This window comes from Otolemur garnettii, unplaced genomic scaffold, assembly GCF_000181295.1.
Source record: "Otolemur garnettii isolate 467f Iridium unplaced genomic scaffold, OtoGar3 scaffold00043, whole genome shotgun sequence".
Taxonomy (NCBI): Eukaryota; Metazoa; Chordata; class Mammalia; order Primates; family Galagidae; genus Otolemur; species Otolemur garnettii.
In genome coordinates this window covers 5584646-5603497 of record NW_003852438.1, presented here as the reverse complement: position 1 = coordinate 5603497, position 18852 = coordinate 5584646, and the positions used below count along the sequence as shown (strand labels likewise).

At 44.2% G+C, this 18852-nt stretch overlaps 2 protein-coding genes across 4 annotated transcripts in view; both read left to right on the top strand.

Annotated features, from left to right (window-relative positions):
* Positions 1–2654, top strand: part of BIN2 (bridging integrator 2) — a 41868-nt gene extending 39214 nt beyond the window's left edge. For 2 of the 3 annotated variants that reach the window (XM_023513674.1, XM_023513675.1), the window contains one exon: positions 1396–2654. In XM_023513674.1, coding sequence (XP_023369442.1) covers positions 1396–1425 — 30 coding nt within the window. In that variant the 3' untranslated portion in view covers positions 1426–2654. The remainder of the gene's footprint in view (positions 1–1395) is intronic. The other variant, XM_012805527.2, reaches the window with a different exon arrangement.
* A 4309-nt stretch (positions 2655–6963) lies between these two features.
* The window catches only part of SMAGP (small cell adhesion glycoprotein), a 22895-nt gene continuing 11006 nt past the window's right edge, over positions 6964–18852 (top strand). Inside the window, exons 1-3 of the mRNA XM_012805594.2 lie at positions 6964–7093; positions 7439–7576; positions 8525–8596. Of these exons, the coding sequence (XP_012661048.2) occupies positions 8563–8596 (34 nt within the window). The 5' untranslated portion in view covers positions 6964–7093; positions 7439–7576; positions 8525–8562. The remainder of the gene's footprint in view (positions 7094–7438; positions 7577–8524; positions 8597–18852) is intronic.

Here is an 18852-nt window from a genome sequence, read left to right as displayed (position 1 = left end):
TTTTTTTTTTTTTGAGACAGAATCTCAGTATGTTGCCACCAGGTCTAGAGTGCCATGGTGTCAGCCTAGTTCAAAGCAACCTCAAACCCTGGGGCTCAAGCAATCCTCCTGCCTCAGCCTCCCAGGCATGACTACAGGCACCTGCCTAAATGCCTGGCTAATTTTTTCTATTTTTAGAAGAGATTGGCACCCATAGCTCAGTAGGTAGGGTGGCACCCATAGCTCAGTAGCTCGGGTGGCACCCATAGCTCAGTAGGTAGGGTGCCGGCCACATATACCAAGGCTCCTGGGTTTGAACCCAGCCTGGGCCTGCTAAAACAACAATGACAATGGCAACAAAAAAATAGCTGGGCATTGTGGTAAGCACCTGTAGTCCCAGCTACTTGGGAGGCTGAGGCAGGAGAATCACTTAAGCCCATGAGTTTGAGTTTGCTGTGAGCTGTGATACGACAGCACTCTACCCAGGGTAACAGCTTGAGACTGTCTCCAAAAAAAAGAGAGATGGAGTCTTGCTCTTGCTCAGGCTGGTCTCAAACTCCTGAGCTCAAGGGATCCTCCTACTTCAGCCTTCCAAAGTGCTAGGATTACAGGGGTGAGCCACCACATCAGCCAAGTTTTTTTTTTTATATATAAGTAGAAGGATCACGCTAAAATAGGAGGAAAAGTACTGATAACACAGTTGTTGATTATCAAGCATTACATACTATACATAAAGGCATGCACTACACTTTCATACAAGTGGCAGTGTGGTAGGTCTGGTGATAGTGGCATCACCACAAATGTGTGAATAATGTGTTGTGCTGTTACATTACAACAGCTGTGAGGTCATAGGGTGATAGGATTTTTTTCAGCTCAATTATAATCTTAATGGGACAACTGTCATCTATAGAGTCCATAGTTGACAGAAACATTATGCAATGCATGACTGTGTCATACATTACATACATAAGTACATACAAAGTACATATGTACATACATAAGTATATACAAAGTACTTTCACATACACACATAATATAGAAAAATAACTCAGAAGTATATGAGATATAAAGTGATATAAAGTAGAGCCATGAATTAGGCAAGTATAAAAAATACATTCTGTGAAATAAAGTTGCTAAGGGTGGACCGTAAAATTGGTTCCAGACTTTCTAACATGCCAGAAGAAAATAACCTCATCAGTTCACTTGTTCTTAATGCCCACGCCTTAAGAGAACAACTCCTGCTACTAAGGTGAAAAAGAAATGTCTCCTGTGAATCAGCCTCTAGACAGGATGAATAATGAACAATAATGGCATTACATGAATATAATTCAGTAGAAGCAAGCTGAGATTTTACTCCCCTGAAGTGGTTGGTGGGAGGGAAGGTCAGCATCTGATAAAATCATGTTTACTTTCCAGGTATCTACAAGTCAAAACGCACAACTCTGAAGAGAAACTACCAAGACCCTCCCATGCCTCCCCAGAGAAGCCCCTCAACTAGAGGGTATCTGTCAGAAGGATATAAGAGCAAGCGTTCATTTCTAGATTCTCAGACAGTAGAAATGCTGGTGGTCTCCAAAACTTGGCATTATTGGAAGCTGAGGAACAGTCTTATGGGAGGAAGGGAGGCAGGCAGTCTTGGGAGAAGAGGATGTTAGACTCAGGGAGTACTTAATTCGGGTTTTAGCATTGTTAGAAGAATAAGACTCTATTAAAGTGGGGCTAAAATGACGATAAAGCAGAAGTATCTATAGACACACACTTGTCTGCACAGAGACACATAACCACACATACTCAGAATAATAGACAAATCCTTGACTTACTCACTTTGTAAGACTTAAAGTCACAAGAATATATTTTCAGATTGTTAAATAAAGTATGATTTTGATTTTCTATGGATTATTTGTTTGACACAGGGCATTGTTCCAGCTCAGAACAGTTTTCCTCTGGGACAAGGTTATTGATTCTGCCTCAGTCACGAAGCTTTAGTTGCATAGCTGAGCCCTCTCTCATCCTAACTCTTAACTGACCCCTATCTCATCCTAACTCTTTATAATGTCAGGGGCCACAGAATACTCTCCTCAACCCAAGGTATGTTGCTGCAGGGTTGTTGCTCCCTTTGGTTAATAAGCAAATACCCTTGGAAACGAGTTATATTTTAAAGCTATGTCTAATGTTTACAATCTCATATTTGGTGCGAATATGGATCTGAGCAGGATGTTGAAAGATATGAAACTCCAATGAAGGGAAAGGATGCAAAGTATAATAATATCATGGAAATGGCATGAGATTTGGAGTCAGGAGTCCTGGATTCATTTACTATCTATGAAAACATTTGTGAAAACATTAAAAGTAGCTCTGGAGTCCTGCCACCTTGATAAATACACGTATACATGCAAATCCCCTTCATCTTTGCTCTTGTTTTTAGAGATGACATTACCACGTGTGCAGCAAGCATTTACTGAGTATCGACTCTGTACCAAGCACTGGGTGCTAGTACTAGTATGTGGAAAACAATGAAAGAAAAAAGTAAGAACTTTGAGCAGGGAGCAGAATGGCCAAGATCTTGTGATGGGACAAAATATGCAAGTATTTTGAATTCACACATTCAAAATGTACGATGATGAAGACTGAGGGGTTTTGTTTGTTTGTTTATTTGTTTGTTTGCAGTTTTTGGCCAGGGCTGGGTTTGAACCTGCCCCCTCTGGTATATGGGGCTAGCATCCCATTGCTTTGAGCCACAGGCACCGCTGAAGACTGAGGTTTTAAGAAATTATTCTAGGTTAGGCTTGAGAAGCCAGAAGTTGGTGGTGCCATGCCCTAAAACAGTGACTATAGGAGATAGCATTTATGTGGGTTCTCTGGTTACAGGGGATAAACTGACAGAATTAACCAGTAAAGGCTATGTTAGAAGGGTATCAGGCAGCTCATAGAACTAAAGAATAACCAGGCCACAGGAAAGGACAAGAGCCAGCCCAGAGATGTCTCCAGTAGGAGTGTGTGGACAGTTCCTCAAGGCAGCAGCCATTAAAGACTCAACTTCAGCCATCTTCTGCCAAGGAGTCTTCCCCAAATCCAAACTTCCTAAAGAATCTGGCCCAGTTTGCAAGATGTGTCCACCCTATGGCAGGGAAATGGGGAACTGTGAATGGAACTATTACCTTCTGGGGGAGGGGGAACCCTGGGAGGATACGGGTAGGGGAAGGTATGTTGGTGTCCATATAACTAGAAGAGAAAAATGAGGAAACTTTGGGGGATAATAAATGTTCTTAATTTTGATGATAGTAATAATTTTATGGATATATTTACACGTGTCAAAGCTTATCAATTTGTATATTTTATGAGCAGTTTAATGTGCATCTAAACAAACCTTAAGAGTCACCTATAAGCATCGGCCACAAGGAATTTGAGGTACTTGTAGGATTTTCCAGTAGATGTGTCCATTAGGGAACTGGAAATACATGTTTATATTTGGGAGTCATTTTTTCTAAAATCTAATCCTGTTACTGTTCTTTAAAAAGCATAACCTTTAGAAGATCTCTGGTGTGTACAGCAATAATGGGAAGGAGTTTGCATTGCCTCCCTGAGAGGAAGGTTGTTTGTCAAATTATAAAAGCCCTGCTGCCTCACTGCCTCTGCCTGTATCTTTCCCAGAAGGCATTCCAAACCACCACAGGGGAGTGCTGCAGGGAAAGCACTAGGGTACAGGCCGCAGCTGTACAAGTCCCTTCATGGTCTGCTTGGATTGCTCCTCCCATGTTCATCTGGCAAAACCCAATTCAAGCTTTTTTTCTTCGGGGCTTTCTTGACCCTCATCTTTGGGGTGTGCCAGAGGAAACTTCTCAGGACTTACAGTCTAGTGGGAAACAGCAGCAATTGCTACAATAGAGGCACAACTGCAGTGGATACTTTACTAAACTATGAGGTTGGCTCTTTATTTGCATAAGACCCTACTGAAGGGTAGATAGTACCATTTGGGAGAAAGAAAATGTTCACCTTGGTTTCAAAATGGTAAAGTACAGGACAGTGCCTGTGGCTCAAAGGAGTAGGGTGCCAGCCCCGTATACCGAAGTGACGGGTTCAAACCCAGCCCTGGCCAAAGGAAAAAAAAAAAAAGTAAAGTATAGGAGAAAGGCTCAGAAGACTGCTGTCCTGGCGGCAGCAGGAGATGGGGCTGAATGTCAGTAAAATTGGGTGAAGATTAATATCTCTTGTCTTCTGCCCTGAGGCCCCTGAAGGATGGTGGCTTTCAGTTTCCTGAGGTTTAGTATTTAACCCTTGGGAGAACACTGGTATTTCACTGGACATGAGGCTTCATCATTTATCTGTAAGTACCCCTACCTAGAATTAATGGCAAGAGCTTCACCCAGTCCCTGCCTGTCAACAATTTGAAAGTACATAGTAATAGACTGGGTAAAAAAGAGAACTCTAGAAATATGACATCCAAGATGAATAGGATACCAAAGAGGACAATACACACACTGCTTATGATAGTCTTTATTTTATGCACACTGGATGCTGAGCATGTGTAGGTTGGATCCTGGTTTGCTGAATGTTTATACTTTTTTTTTTTTTGAGACAGAGTCTCACTTTTTCACCCTCAGTAGAGTGCCATGGCGTCATAGCTCATAGCAACCTCAAACTCGTGTGCTCAAGTGATTCTCTTGCCTCAGCCTCCCAAGTAGCTGGGACTACAGGTACCTGCCACAACACCTGGCTATAGTTATTTATTTATTTATTTATTTTGTGGTTTTGGGCCGGGCTGGGTTTGAACCCACCACCTTCGGCATATGGGGCCAGCACCCTACTCCTTGAGCCACAGGTGCCGCCCACCTGGCTATTTTTAGAGACGGGGTCTCACTCTTGTTCAGGCTAGTCTCAAACTCCTAAGCTCAGGCAATCTACCCGCCTCAGCCTCCGAAAGTGCTAGGATTATAGGCATGAGCCACCACGCCTGGCCAAAAATTTGTACTTTTAAAATGAGGTCTGAGGCCAAGCCACTATAGTCCTTGGCTACTCAGAAGGCTGATGTGGGAGTTAGAGCCCAGGAGTTTAAGGCTGCAATGAGCTATGATGCCACCCTACTCCAGCCCGGGTGACAGGGCAAGACCCTGTTTAAAAAAAATAAAAATAAATTTTAAAACAATTTTTTAAATGAAGTATGTGCTTGTAGGAAAAACATCATGTATCAACAAACATCATGTATCAACAAACCTGTTAAGTTTACTTTTTTTTTTTTTTTTTGAGACACGGTCTATCTCTGTTGCCCAGGCTAGAGTATATTGGCGTCCTTGTAGCTTTCTACAATCTCAAACACATGGGCTCAGCAATCCTGCATCAGCCTCCCAAGAAACAGGGACTACAGGTATGTACAGTGTATACCTCTTTGCCTCAGCCTCCGAAAGTGCTAGAGTTACAGGCATGAGCCACCACATCTGGCTAGGTTACATTTTAAAAAGAAAAAAGATGTTTATGACAGACTATTAACAACCATCAAATATAATTGTGAAAGTGACAGCAAATCAGTAGAGAGTCAGCTGGACCAGATGGCCTCTGAGTCTTTGGCTCTAACAATCTTTAACACATAAAAGAATATGTGATGAGGGAAAAAGACCCAACATTTCCTGGAATTCATGGTCAGCTGGTCAGCTAGAGTGAATAAATACAAGCAATTGCCCTCCTTTGGAATGTATCCCTGAAGATTTGAATTTCCTTTCTCTTAGATATTTTCTTATCTGAGGACCGGCCAGGCTGACCTTTCCCTTACTAACTTATATATACATCTTGCTTACATGTCACTTTCTTTGTCTTTCTTGATTGGATTGGCAGTTTTCCACACTCATATATACAAGGTGGACATTAAGTTCATGTGCAATTAACTATGTTAAACTATTTTAAATTGCACACAAACTTATGTCCACCCTCTATTTCTCACACAAGTATTTCTTTTTTTTTAGACAGAGTCTCACTCCATCGCCCTTGGTAGAGTGCTGTGGCATCATAGCTCACAGCAACCTCCAACTCCTGGGCTTAGGCAATTCTCCTGCCTCAGCCTTGTGAGTAGCTGGGACTAGGTGCCCACCACGGCACCTGGCTATTTTTTTGTTGTAGTTTGGCTGGGGCCAGGTTCAAACCCGCCACCCTCAGTATATAGGGCTGGCGCCCTACCCACTGAGCCACAGGCGCCACCCAATGTATTTCAATAAAATCAATTTCACCAGCTTTCTGTCTTTTTCTTCCCTAGGTTTGTTTTTGTTTTTGTTGTTATTTTGTTTTAACCAACCAACACTTTAAGAATAAAAGCAACTATTATTTATGACTTTGTTTTTTTCACTTTATACTACTCTCTCCTGAGACCTTCTCTTTAGTTTTTATTCCTCAGATCATGCATAATCTGATGAGACCTGTCTTTCTATCAATCTATATAAATATTGATTCCCAAACCTACAGAACTCACAAGAGTAAGAAGCAAGCTCAGCAGTCTGTTTCACTGAACAGAAGGCAGAATTAGACCACAAGAATTCCAACCCCAAGTAGGAAGCCAGGATAACAACACCTAGCATTTGGTGAGCACTTACTACGTGCCAGGTACAGTAAGTATGTATTAACTCATTCCATCCCCACAGTAACTCTACCAGACAGGTATTGCCATGAGGTAAGAGAACAAAACAGAACTGCCTTGTCGAAGATCACACAGCATAGCTGATTTCAGAGCCTGTATTGTAAACTATTACATCCTCTTAGTCATTGAGTTGCTCTCATTAATGTGGGAACGTTTCCTGGGAACTTCCTCACAAAGAAGTGAGTCAAGAGGTAACTAGAGTATGGCACTGATTAATATTTAAATTTTGGTGCTTACCCTGTGTTAGGAAGTGGCTTTACAGGCATTATCACTTTCAGTCCCCCATTTTAGGGATGAGGAAACAAATTTCAAAGATGTTTAGTAATTTGCTCACACAGCTAACAAGCAGCGGAGGAGCTGGGGCTGTTTGGATCCAAAGTCCACACACTGGCAACCGCTCCGCTGGACAGTGAGCCTCAGGCGACAGTGAGCAAGATTCGGGTGGGGCTTTGGTTCTCACCACCCTCCCAAACTTGGGGACGCAGACCTATTTATGTAAGTGATATACAAATGCAAATATAACTTTCTGCATTTGTTGAAAATACAAATAACGTCAACTTCGGGGAACTGGGACAGATCCCAGTTAGCCCACTTTTCGGATCTTACCCTCTCCCAAGCTTCGGAGCGAGGGAGGAAGTGGCTCCGGATGGAGAGTTAAGTGACAATTGCAGAAGGGAAGCAGCCTTTCCTCCCGGGGCAGCAGAGGCGGCCCAGGGGGCAGAGGGAACCTGCAGAGGGCGGTTTCTCTATTTTCCCGTCCCACCCAGTCGGCCTGGCCCCCACCTCCGCTCGGGCTGGCCTTTGCAGCTAACTCTGAGCGTCTCTCGCGGCTTCCTCCAGCTCGGGGTCCCTTGGTCGATCCCTCGGAGTCGGCCTCTCTCGGCCTGCGTGAATCTCCGCGGTTCTCGCCCGGGTCGAGTTCAAAAGGACGCGCGGAGTGGCGCCGGCCCTTCCCCGGCAGCCGGTCCAACTGGAAAGGTGAGCACGCGGAGGAGGAGACCTGGGGAGGGCGGGAGCGCCGGGAGAGCCCGGGCGCCCACACTCTCAGGGCAGCCACCCGCGCCACTGCAGGAACTGAAACCCAGAACGGCTGGAGCTCCGCGTTCTGCTGCAGCCGTGTCTCGGAGCTGCTCCGGACGCGGCGCTCGGGACGTCCCGCCAGCCGCCCGGCGCGCCGGGGAGCCAGTCCCGGAGCCGGTAACGCGGGAGGGGGCTGGGGCGGGGCCGTGGGGGAGGACTCAGCCCACGCGGTCCACCGGCTAAGTCCACAGAGGTCCCGAGGGTCGCCCGGGCGTCCGAGTCACGGGCTGGGCCACGGGAGGTTCCTCCTAGGGGGCAGGCTACGGGGGCTCGGTAGGCTGTAAGCGGCGCGCTAGACTACGAAGCCAGGACCGGGAGAGGAGTGGCCCAGCCCGGAGGACCGGGTGCCCAAGAGAGGCCAAAAGGCGACCGAGGGTCCTTCCCTTTAGTTTCTTTGCCTGGCTACCCCGTCGTCCCCACCCGGGCTCCGAGCTGCTCCGGACGCGGCGCCCGGACGGGCCTCCCTGGCCCTCTCCTGACACCTGGTGGATGGCTCCACCAAAACCTGGCCAGCGGGATGAATCCCAGGGTATCTGTTGTCGCGCTTTGGTAAAACTGGGTCCTCTACTGATTTGCCTAACTTGGCCTTTCACGGGCCTACAAGATCTCCTGGGTAGAGCGTTCAAAGGCTACACACCGCAAATGCACGTGGTCTCAGATCTGCTCTTGGAGAGAGAGATTAGTACCTGGAACTTGAGAAGATACTCTGGGAAACCATAAGAGGAAAAGAGGAAATGGGGAAGGACTCAGGAAAACCTGACAACAAAGACTTTACTGTTATTTGCAGGCGTCTCCTGCCCCAGGGACCCACCCATTTCTTTCCTGTCTTTGCCCTTCTTCCTGCGGATCATCCTCTCCCTCCAAGTATCCCAGCTCAGACAGCAATGGCCAGTCCTCTGACCACGCCTTCTCCAGGAGGTAGGTGAAACTTTTCCTAATCCCAGTGGAAGAGGTCAACATCCCCTACCCCAGATCACTCCTGGAATTCCTTCAGCCCTCAAGTCCCCACCCAAAAAAGACCCTTCTCCCTCTCTCTGCCTTCCTCACATAGGAAAAGGTCCTGGAAGGAAGCAGGAGACGCCTAGAGTGTGGACTTCAGTAGAGTTCTAGTCTGAAGTCTGATGGGCCTGAGTGGGTTCTTGGCACTATTGCTTAAAGCTTTGTGACCTTGGTTTATAAAATAATTTTATAAACGTAAAGGAACGGCTTTACATTCCTCCCTCTAATCATTCATAGCTGTGGCAGAGTTTGGCAGCAACCCCTATAATTAAACATGGAAAAGAAATCTTTATTTTATTTTATTTTATTTTGAGACAGAGTCTCACCTGGTCACCCTTGATAGAGTGCTGTGGCATCTTAGCTGGAAGCAACCTCAAACTCTTGGCCTCAAGTGATTCTCTTGCCTCAGCCTCCTGAGTAGCTGGAACTACAGGCTCCAGGGCACAAAGGCCTGGCTATTTTTAGAGATGGGGTCTTGCTTTTCCTCAGGCCGGTCTGGAACTTGTGAGCTCCACCACCTTGGCCTCCCAGAGTGCTAGGATTACAGGCTTGAGCCTAACCTTAGAAAAGAAATCTTTCACAGATAACAGAGAAATAAAAATTTTTATAAAACGTACTTAAGGATAGAATTTCTAACCTCTGAATTCCAGTTTCCTTGTCTGTAAAATAGGAAAATAGTGCCTTATGTTATGAGGGTATTTGGGGATTAAATGAGATAACATAAAACTATAATAGTGTGTAATGTCTAGTGAGTCCTCAATAACATTGGCTATGATTACTGGGTGCTTGTTAGAAACCCAAGTTTCCCTGGAAAGGGATTTTGCAGATTTAATTCGACTCCTTTGATTGTACAGGCCGAGCATGGAAACCACTGTTCCCTGGAGTAAGCTCAGGCAGGGCTCTGCTGCTCATCACACTGAGAATGGACTTCCACTGTTCAGTTCATAACCAGGCAAGGCTGGACAAACTGTCAGATTTTTTTTTTTTTTTTTTTGAGACAGAGTCTCAAACTATTGCCCTGGGTAGAGTGCAATGGTGTCATAGCTCACAGCAACCTCTAACTTTTGGGCTCAAGTGATCATCTTGCCTCAGTTTTTCTATTTTTAGTAGAAATGGAGTCTTGTTCTTGCTCAAGCTGGTCTTGAACTCGTGACCTCAAGCAATCCATCTGCCTTGGCCTCTCAGAGTGCTAGGATTTTAGGCATGAGCCACTGCATCCAGCCCAAACTGTCAGATGTTTATGGATGGTTTTTAGCATGTACTAGGTAGAGTGGAAAAGGAACAAACCCTTGGTCTTTATACCTATATTTTCATACACATAGTCTCGTTTGTCATTAGAACAGACATTCAGTGATTTTAGTGATGTGGAAACAGGTGACTGACAAGCCCAGTGGAAATCTAAGACAGTGTCCTCTGTGACTGGTGATCCACCGAATGCAGACTTTTAACTGTGTAGTGAGAAGAGATAAGCTAGAAAAGGGCACAAGTCTAGATTGGTCTGCAAAGGGTTCATGAGTGGGGAAGGGAATCTGGGCCTTTCCCTTGAAGGATGGATGAGGAGAAGGATGGATGAGGTTTGTGCAGGCAAAGAAGGTATTCTAGATAGAAGTAGAATATCTTTACCATGTGTGAAGCTACAGAAACTGCCTTTACCCTGAAGGGTATTCAGGAAGAAAAGGCAGAGGACCTCCAAAGTAAACCTGCCCACAGGGAAAAAGAGGTGATACTTTGGCAACTAGCCAGGGGATTAGGACCTGGGCAAAGGGGAACTATTTATAATCTTTTTCTTCTTTTTAAAAATCTGTGTTGGCTGGACAGGGTGTCTCATATCTGTAATCTTAGTACTCTGGGAGGGTGAGACAGGTGGATCCCTTGAGCTTAAGAGTTCCAGACCTGTCTAAGTAAGACTAAGACCCTGTCTCTACTAAAAATTAAAAAACTAGCCAGGTATTGTAGCGTGTGCATGTAGTCCCATCTACTCAGGAGGCTGAGGCAAGAGGATTGCTTGAACCCGAGAGTTTGAGGTTGCTGTGGGCTATAATGATGCCATAGCACTCTACCCAGGGTGACAGTGAGACTCTGACTCAAAAAAAAAAAAAATCATGTAAAAATATATATATGCTACAAGTGTTACCATTTTAACCATGCTCTGGTGTACAGTTCAGTGGTACAGTAGTCCCCCTTTACCCATAGGGGAGCCATTCCAAGATCTCCAGTGCATCCCTGAAACCACAGATAGTGCTGAACCTTTTGTATACATTTTTACTATGTTTCTTCCTTTATAAACATACAAATGATAAAGTTAATTTAAAATCAGGCACAGTAAGAGATTAACAACAATAACTAATAATAAGATAGAAATATAGCAATATACTTTAATAACCATTCTCTGAATGTGGTCCCACTCTCTCCTTCTCAGAACAGCTTATTGTACTGTAGATCTTAGAACCCTCAGCATAAAATTTTTTTCTGTCCTTATTAAGTCATGAACTTTTTTTTTTTTTGAGACAGAGTCTCACTCTATTACCCAGGCTAGAGTGCCATGGCCTCAGCCTAGCTGACAGCAACCTCAAACACCTAGGTTCAAGCGACCCTCCCGCCTCCCAAGTAGGTGGGACTACAGCCACCCGCCACCACGCCTGGCTAATTTTTTTCTATTTTTGGTAGAGACAGGGTCTTGCTCTTGCTGAGGCTAGTCTCAAACTCCTGAGCTCAAGGGATGCTCTGGCTTTGGCTGCGCAGAGTACTAGGATTATGGGTGAAACCCACCATGCCCAGCTTAAGCCAAGTATTTTCACCTTATCACTTAAAGGAAGCACTTTCCTGCTTCTCTGTGATATGTCTGAATTGCCAGCATTACTATTTTTGTGTGTTGGGGCAATATAGTAAATTAAAATGAGAGTCACCTGAACCATCCAGTGTTATCTTATGTCAATTAGCAGCTTGATCCAGCTAAGTTGACAATGGGTAGGGAGCATCTACAGCATGGACATGGAAGACAAAGGGACAATTCACTTCCTGGACAGGACAGAGCAAGATTTCATCACACTTCTCAGAATGGTGTGCAAGTTAAAACTTACGAATTACTTATGTCTAGAGTTTCTATTTAATATTTCTGAACAGTAGTTGATGGAGGTACTAAAACCATGAAAAGCAAAACCACAGGTAAGAGGGGATGACTGTATTAAGTACATTCACATTGTGATGCTACCATCACCACCATCCATCTCCAGAACGTTTTCATCTTCCCAAACTGAAACTTCACCCCCATTAAACACTAACTCCCCATTCCTGCCCTCTCTACCCTGACAACCACCATTCTGCCTTCTTTCTCCATGAATTTGACTACGCTGGGGGTCTTGTGTAAGCAAAATCATACAGTATTTGTCCTCCTATATCTGGCTTATTTCACTTAGCATGATGTCCTCAAGTTTTATTCATATTATAGCACATGTCAGACTTTCTTTCCTTTTAAAGGCTGAATAATATTCCATTGTGTGTGTGTACTACATTTTATTTATCCATTCATCTGTTGATGAACATTTGATTGCTTCCCACTTTTTTTTTTTTTTTGAGACATTCTCACTGTCGCCTAGGCTAGAGTGCCATGGCATTAGCCCAGCTCACAGCAACCTCAAACTCCTGGGTTCAAGTGACCCTCCTGCTTCAGCCTACTGAGTAGTTGGGACTACAGGTGCCCACCACAACACTCAGCTAATTTTTTCTATTTTTAGTAGAGACAGGGTCTCACTCTTTCTCAGGCTGGTCTCCTGCCTTGGTGTCCCAGAGTGCTAGGATTACGGGCTTGAGCCTCTAAACCCCGCCTTCCACCCTTTTGGCTATTACAAATAATGTTATGAACATAGGTATACAAACATCTGTTAGAGTCTCTACTTTTAGCTCTTTTGGGTATATACTCAGAAGTGGAATTACTGAATCATGTTGTAATTCTAAGTTTAATTTTTTTGAAGAACCACCATGCTGTTTCCCATAGTGGCCGTACTCTTTTTCATTCCCACTAACAATGCATAAATCTTCCTGTTTCTCCACACCCTTGCCAATATTTGTTACTTTCTGTAGTTTTAATCATAGCTGTGCTAAAGGAAGTGGTATCTCATCGTGGTTTTGATTTGCGTTTCCTTAGAGGTTGGTTATATTGAACATTTTTTCATGTGCTTATTGGCCATCTGTTTATCTTCAAAGAAATGTCTATTCAAGTCTTCACCCATTTTTTTAGTAGAGTTGTTTTGTTGCTGTTGTTGTTACTGAGTCGTATATTTATATTTTTGACCCAACAAGGGACATGAGCGAAGTGCTATTTTAGGACCTATCATACAACCCCCTACCAAGAGTCCAAGCAATGGAAGTAAAGAGGAGTAGAGCAAAGAATAGAAATTGCATAAAGAGGAGTAAACGATAGAAATTGCAGCCAGGAGCAGAGCTTATACTTTGAAGGATCAGGGAGGGTTGGCCCTTCACTCCTGCCCCTATCTTACGCTTCTTTTCCTGCAGCCTTCCACCTGTGCCCCCCTCACGTACCTTTCCTTAGTCTAAAGGGGAGATCCTCAAGCACATTTAAAGTGAGGCCACATTAGCACTTTCCCAGGCGCTTGGCACTTTTCTCTTTATAGGCTCCTCATCTATAAAATACAGAGGGTGCCAAAAAATGTATACACGTTTTACGAAAGGAAAAAGCTGTATTAAAATTGTAATACTCAAATCACATTTGACTTCTGCAATTACAAGAGATATGTGTACAAGATACAATATGCAAGATAACAAATGTTATCAGTATATGTTATTACAATTTTAAAACAGGTTTTTCCTTTCTTAAAATGTGTATACATTTGTTTGGCATCTGTGTGTTTGTGCATGTATACATAGATAGATTTTTATATGTGTGTATGTGTACATATATACAGGGTGGACATAAAGTTCGTGTGCAATTTAAAATAGTTTAACATAGTAAATTGTACATGAACTTTATGGACACCCTGTATATATGTGTGTGCTTTTTTTTTTTTTTTTTTTTTGGAGACAAGATCTCACTCTTTTGCCTACGCTAGAGCGTAATGGTACAAGGGCATGATCATAGCTCACTAGAACCTCAAACTCCTGGGCTCAAATGATCCTCCTGCCTCAGCCTCCCAAGTAGTTGGAACTACCAGCATGCACCATTATGCCTGGTTAATTTTTAAAGAAATTTTGTGGTGGCTTACACCTAGCACTCTGTGAGGATGAGGTGGGTGGATTGCCTGAGCTAATGGGTTCAAAACCAGCCTGGCTTGGCACCTGTGGCTTCTAAGGTGGTGGGTTCAAATCCAGCCTGGGCCCGCCAAACAACAATGACAGCTGCAACCAAAAAATAGCCAGGCATTGTGGCAGGCACCTGTGGTCCCAGCTACTTGGGAGGCTGAGGCAGGAGGCTCGCTTGAGCCCAGGAGTTGGGTTGCTGTGAGCTGTGATGCCACGGCACTCTCTACCCAGGGGGATAGCTTGAGGCTCTGTCTTAAAATAAATAAAAACTTAAAAAAACAGCCTGAGCAAGAGCAGGACATTGTCTGTAAATATAGCCGGGGCCGTGTGGCAGGTCAGCTACTTGGGAGGCTGAGGCAAGAGAATCCCTAAGCCTAAGAGTCTGAGGTTGCTGTGAGCTGTGAGGGTGACAGTTTGAGACTGTCTCAAATAATAGTAATAATATTAATGTAATGATACAATCTATATTTGCGTATATGTTTATCATTAACTGGGTGATATAATAATATTTCTATAACCTAAAAGTTTGATTTTTTTCTTCTGATTTTAAAAGAAATGAAAATCATTAAAACAGAAATCATTAAAAACATTTTCATGGGCCTCTAGAAGCACTGTGGTTGCTGTGCCCAGTGCTAAGTCAGCCCTAGTGGGAGAAGGGCAGAGGAAACTGTGCCAGGTGGGCTCTGCACACCCCCACCAGCTAAAGCTCATCCCTTGCCACCGAATAATCACTCTAGCCACCTCCTGAGTTGTCTTCACCCTGTATGAGACACTTAGCATTTTTCGTTGTACTTGTTCCTCACTACAACCCTTTGAAACAGGATTTATTCTTATTTTACAGAAGCACAAACTGAGATTCAGGGAAGTTAAGAAATTTTCAGAGGTTAAGAAATGTCCCAAGGTCATGCAGCTCTTTCATGGCAGAGGCGGGATTTTGTTCCAAGTCTGATTTACTCCAAAGCCTGTGTTCTTTCCATCATGGAACGCTGCTCCCAAAGTCTCGAGCCACCGCACTGGCGAGTGCACATGAAAGGAAAAGCAAAGAAAGGGGCAGCGTTCCAGGGCAGGCTCCCACAGAAGGAGAATTAGGGGAGCCGCCCTTTGGGGCAGGTTGGGGAGCAAATAAGTAGGTTGGCAGACTCAGGTGGCAAAGGATCTGATGCCTTGGAGATAAGAGATTTAGCTCAACCTGGGAACAAGGACGACAAAGAAACCAGCCAGTATCTGGGTTAACAAAAAAAGGAGAGTGAACGGAATAGATCTTGAAGGTCATTCGCTGTTGTTTGGGATTTGGGTGGAGACTTAAATCTTGTGGTCGTCTGCCCTGGCATTCTACCTGCAATAAAAATGGTGCTACAATCTTTCCAAACCTGAGAAGAGAAGGTAGATAGTAGCTTTATTATTCTTTTGTTTGGACAAAGAAACAGGAAAGAAATGGGGTAGGAACCAAAGAGGGGAGAAAGCTGTAGGCTATTTGTCCCCATTTCATGCCAGGCTTCCCGAACCTACTTGACTTCGTTGTTCATTTTTTTATTTAAAAGGTAATACATGCTCCTCAGGAAATAGCCTTCTAGACCTTTTCTTTGTAGATACAGACATATATGTGTATACTTACAGTTTTGTCTTAATGTTTTATAAAGATGTAATCATGTTACACACACCACCTGGTAATTTCCTTTTTTATCTAAACATATGTCTGAACCAGTAATACTATAGATCTACCACATTCTTTTTACCACTATATAGTGTTTTTAGAATAGATGGCCTGCATTCATTTCATTCTTTCTCTCCTGATACACACACGGGTGTATAACTCTTGCAAATAGTACCACAGTGAACTCCCTTTCCATTCTGCCATAAAACACAGAGAATTTGGCTCAGTGCCTGTGGCTCAAGTGGCTAAGGCACCAACCACATCCATCTAAGGTGGCAGGTTCGAATCCAGCCCGGGGCCTGCCAAACAACAATGATGGCTGCAACCAAAAAAAGTAGCCAGGCATTGTGGCAGGCGCCTATGGTCCCAGCTACTTGGGAGGTGGAGGCAGGAGACTCACTTGAGCCCAGGAGTTGGAGGTTGCTGTGAGCTGTGATGCCATGGCACTCTACCCAGGGGGACAGCTTGAAGCTCTGTCCCCCCCCCAAAAAAAAAAAAAAAACACAGAGAATTCCACCCCAGTGGTGGACTGTAAAGAAAATGTTGGCTAGAAGCAAAACAGGTGTTTTCAGAACTTGTGGAGTTGTGTTTGGTGGAAAGAACCTTGGAATGAGGAGATAGATTTGAAAACTCAAATCTATCAGCTACCCCTGAAGTGCTCTGAGGCTGGCTGGTTCAGCTTGCTGACCTGCCTCAGTTTTCTGGTCTATACACAATCACTTGAGCCCAAGAGTTAGAGGTTGTTACAAGCTATGATGTCACAGCACTCTACGGAGGGTGATAAAGTGAGGCTCTGGTCTCAAAAAAACAGAAACCAAACAAAAAGAAAAAGACATTGATATGAAACTATTAACTAAACTACAGACTTTATTGGGATTGCATAATTTAAAACTCTGATTTTGAAGAGAATTTTAATAAAACACTTTTAATTTATAAAAATTTGAAAGTTAATTAAGATTGAGACGGGTCCTGACAAGCAGCTAGTTCAACTACCCACTCTGTGCTAGAAATCTCTCCCTGGTGTGAATCATTTGTTCAGTTTTCCTCTTCTTTCTGTTTGAGAGACATTTATCTTCCCCTAGTTTCTGCCATTAGCCCTCTGGTACAGGTTACCCCGAAGCATATTGAAAGACAAAATTTAAGTTCTGGGCTCCCCTCGAGATTTTTCTCTGGGCTTTCTCTGTTACAAGCTTTCTTTATCTGATGTGGTGCCTGCTTACCTCAAAATTGTGACACCCAGACAAACACAGCAGTCTAGGAGTGGTGCAGAGTTGAGCTGCACTGTTGTCTCCATTATTAGAGACCATATTTATATGTTGCTACTAAGCCATGGCTTCCCCATCCTTTATTTGTGAGTAGTGACCTAAGAGCAAGGAATGTGTTAAATTTGCATCTTGTTCAGTCTGACCCATTTCTTCAGTCATTTGAAATCTGTCTCTATTTATCAACTTCCTAGCTGCCCCTCTAGCTTTGGAGTCTTTAACAAACTAGTCGGACCCTTAGTTCTGCAGGGGTTTGCGTTTACTTGAAGGGCAGAGCCCACTAAGCTTCTGTGGAAGGTCCCAGTAAAGCAGAACAAAGAAAGATAACTTTTTTTGAGACAGAGTCTCACTACGTTGCCCTGGGTAGAGTACAATGGCGTCACAGCTCACAGCAAGCTTCCCAAGTAACTGGGACTACTGGTGCCCACAGCAATGCCTGGCTAGTTTTTTTGGTGCAGTTTTCATTGTTGTTTAGCTGGCCTGGGTTAGGTTCAAACCCACCACGCTCGGTGCATGTGGCCAGTGCCATAACCACTGTGCTACAGGCATTGAGCCAAGAAAGATAAGATCTTGCAAAGAATTTGATATTCGGTATATTACACAATAAAAAGGCTGGAGTCATTTACCATAAGGGAAGATTATTTCATTGGACTTTCTTCTGCTGCTTTTATTCTAGCCTTGACTAGAATGTAAGAAGCAATCCTATTTCTTCCAAATCTGCTCCTCCTGCAGGCTTCCTCCCCCAGGGAACACCACACCTTCATCCTTGACCCCACCTCATGTCCAATCCTGTCTATCCTTGCTTCAGAATCTATCCAGAATCCCACTGCTTTCTCACTGGGCAGCTGCTAGACCCAATTAGCGTGTCCATGCAAGTGAGGGTGAAGTTGTGCTCTTGAGCAGGGTACAATCATCTTATACCCATCCCTAACTTCCTATAGTCTCTTCCCTCAGTCAGAGGGATCCCTTAAATCAATCTGTTGCTTTGTGTATTGCTGCATAACAAACCACCCCCAAACATAGTAGCTTGAAGCAACAACGATTTGGCCAGAAGAGCCAAAATGGTGTCCCTTACAGGTATGGCAGTTGATACTGAATGTCAGCTGAGCCTGGGGTGCTCAAATTTCCTCCACATGGCCTCTCATCCTCCAGTGGGCTTAGACCAGGCTTCCTCCCAATATGGGGGGTCTCAGAGTTTGAAAAATGTGATCTTCAGAATTTCAGGTCCCACCTCAGACCTACTGAATCAGAATCTGCATTTTAGCAAGATCCCTAGGAGACTATTGTACACAACAAAGTTTGAGAAGCAAGGCTTTAGAATATAAATCTGATCAGACGGGTGAGGTTGTTCATGCCTATAATCCTAGCATTTTGGGATGCCGAAGTGGGTGGATTGATTGAACTCAGGAGTTCAAGACTAGCCTGAGCAAGAGCAAGACTCTGTCTCTACTAAAAATCAAAAAACTAGCCAGGTGGCTGGGCGCAGTGGCTCACACCTCTAATCCTAGCACTCTGGGGGAGGCCAAGGCTAGTGGATTGCTTGAGCTCATGAATTTGAGACCAGCCTGAGCAAAAGCAAAACCCTGTCTCTACTAAAAAATAGAACTAAGGCAAGAGGATTGCTTGAGCACAAATGGGAGATTGCTGTGAGCTATAATGCCATGGCACTACCCAGGGCGACAACTTGAGACTCTGTCTCAAAAAAACAAAACAAAACAAAACAACTAGCCAGGTGTGATGGTGCATGCCTATAGTCCCAGCTGCTCAAGAGGCTGGGGCAAGAGGATTGCTCAAGCCCAGAAGTTTGAGGTTACTATGAGCTATGACGCTACAGGGTAACAGAGTGAGACTGTCTCAAAAATAAATAAATAAATGGGTTAATTAATATCTGTTCAATCGGCTCGGCGCCTATGGCTCAAGCGGCTAAGGCCCCAGCCACATACACCTAAGGTGGCGGGTTCGAATCCCCAGCCCGGCCCGCCAAACAACAATGATGGCTGCAA